This window comes from Cibotium barometz, chromosome 23, assembly GCF_041138505.1.
Source record: "Cibotium barometz isolate CiBa-2024 chromosome 23, ASM4113850v1, whole genome shotgun sequence".
Taxonomy (NCBI): Eukaryota; Viridiplantae; Streptophyta; class Polypodiopsida; order Cyatheales; family Cibotiaceae; genus Cibotium; species Cibotium barometz.
This window is the reverse complement of record NC_141068.1, coordinates 23,267,918-23,269,256: the sequence shown is the minus strand read 5'-3', so window position 1 is coordinate 23,269,256 and position 1,339 is coordinate 23,267,918. Positions and strand designations below refer to the sequence as shown.

Here is a 1,339-nt window from a genome sequence, read left to right as displayed (position 1 = left end):
GTTGTCGACTCAGAGCACCGCGTCGAGCCGGTGTTTCGAGCAAAGCAGACCTAGCTGGTTGGGAGGGTGGTTTTTTGAGCAGACTCCGGCATGTTTTACATGACCCCATACTAATGTCATTAAGGCAACGTAAGCCCTATTTTCCAAAGTGGCATCCCTGAAGTAAACGTGAATGTAAAAAAGGGCAAATAACATACCATCTGATTTTGCTTTGCCGTTTTTTTAATTTCCACTATCAATTTCTTCTCCTGCGCTTGCAGACTTTGCCTTTCCCGCTCGATCTCGCGGATGGATCGATCAAGCATGCGCTTGTTCTCCCGCAAAAGTTCTGTCAAGAAACACAGGCTTCAGCAGAAGAATGGAAGGAAAGAACCTTAAAAATTGCGGCTGGAAGAGCTCTGTGAAGACACGGAGCCTTGCAGATGTAAGAAAATAACAGGTTTTGAAACCTGACAAAAGGCAGACGATGTGAGATGAGATGACTTACCTGCGGGGGTCTTTTTCTTTCCAAACAGGAAACTCATAGTGGATTAGGGCACGCTAATTGCAAACAGATCAAGTCCTGATAAGATCCGTGGCGACGAGGGAGAATTGAATGTAAACAGAGGCAAGACGCAGAGCAGATCAGAGAGAAATGGCAAACCTTAGTTCTTCTTCGACGTTTTGCTGCAAAGAGCTAGAGCTTTTTTATGACCGTGTCAACAATTTGCTAAATAAATATAGTTAATTTAATCTAACTAATAATAATCAATAATATGGAAATATACTCTTTACACTGCTTCTGTGACTAAATAATATTAACTAATAATAATCAATAATATAGAAATCCACTTTCTAATAATCAATAATATGGAAATATACTCTTTACACTGCTGCTGGTGACTAAATAATATTAACTAATAATAATCAATAATATAGAAACCCACTTTCTACACATCATCCCCATTATCATTGTCATTGTCCTTGGTGTACGGCAATCAACATAGTCCGATTGAGCCATTTTCATCCAATGAAAATGCATGATTTCTAAACATCATCCTGCGTTCGTCATTGTCAGACACAAAAAACCTATCAACGCCGTCCAATTGAGTCATTTTCTTTCTATGAAACTCCAAAAGACTTTTAATTTGTTTTATGTATTATCACAAAAATAAATGTACGTCAAGATGGGGGAGTTAGCATAGCGGTAAAGTGTTCGTGCTCTATAGTGGGGGTGTGAGCTCCCTTTGCATTTAAAGAAACGATCCTCATTGCAAAAAATACATATTTATACGCCTTGGAATTTGATTTTTGGGTTGCTTCTATTCTATTCCTTACTTGTTGGCGACCAAACAAAGCA

General features: G+C 38.9%; 1 protein-coding gene across 1 annotated transcript in view; it reads right to left on the bottom strand.

Annotated features, from left to right (window-relative positions):
* The window catches only part of LOC147625763 (vacuolar protein sorting-associated protein 2 homolog 1-like), an 18,241-nt gene extending 17,558 nt beyond the window's left edge, over nucleotides 1-683 (bottom strand). The window contains exons 1-2 of the mRNA XM_086817319.1: nucleotides 488-683; nucleotides 198-328 (exon numbers count right to left, since the gene is read on the bottom strand). Coding sequence (XP_086673445.1) covers nucleotides 198-328; nucleotides 488-524 — 168 coding nt within the window. The 5' untranslated portion in view covers nucleotides 525-683. The remainder of the gene's footprint in view (nucleotides 1-197; nucleotides 329-487) is intronic.
* Nucleotides 684-1,339: the final 656 nt, after the last annotated feature.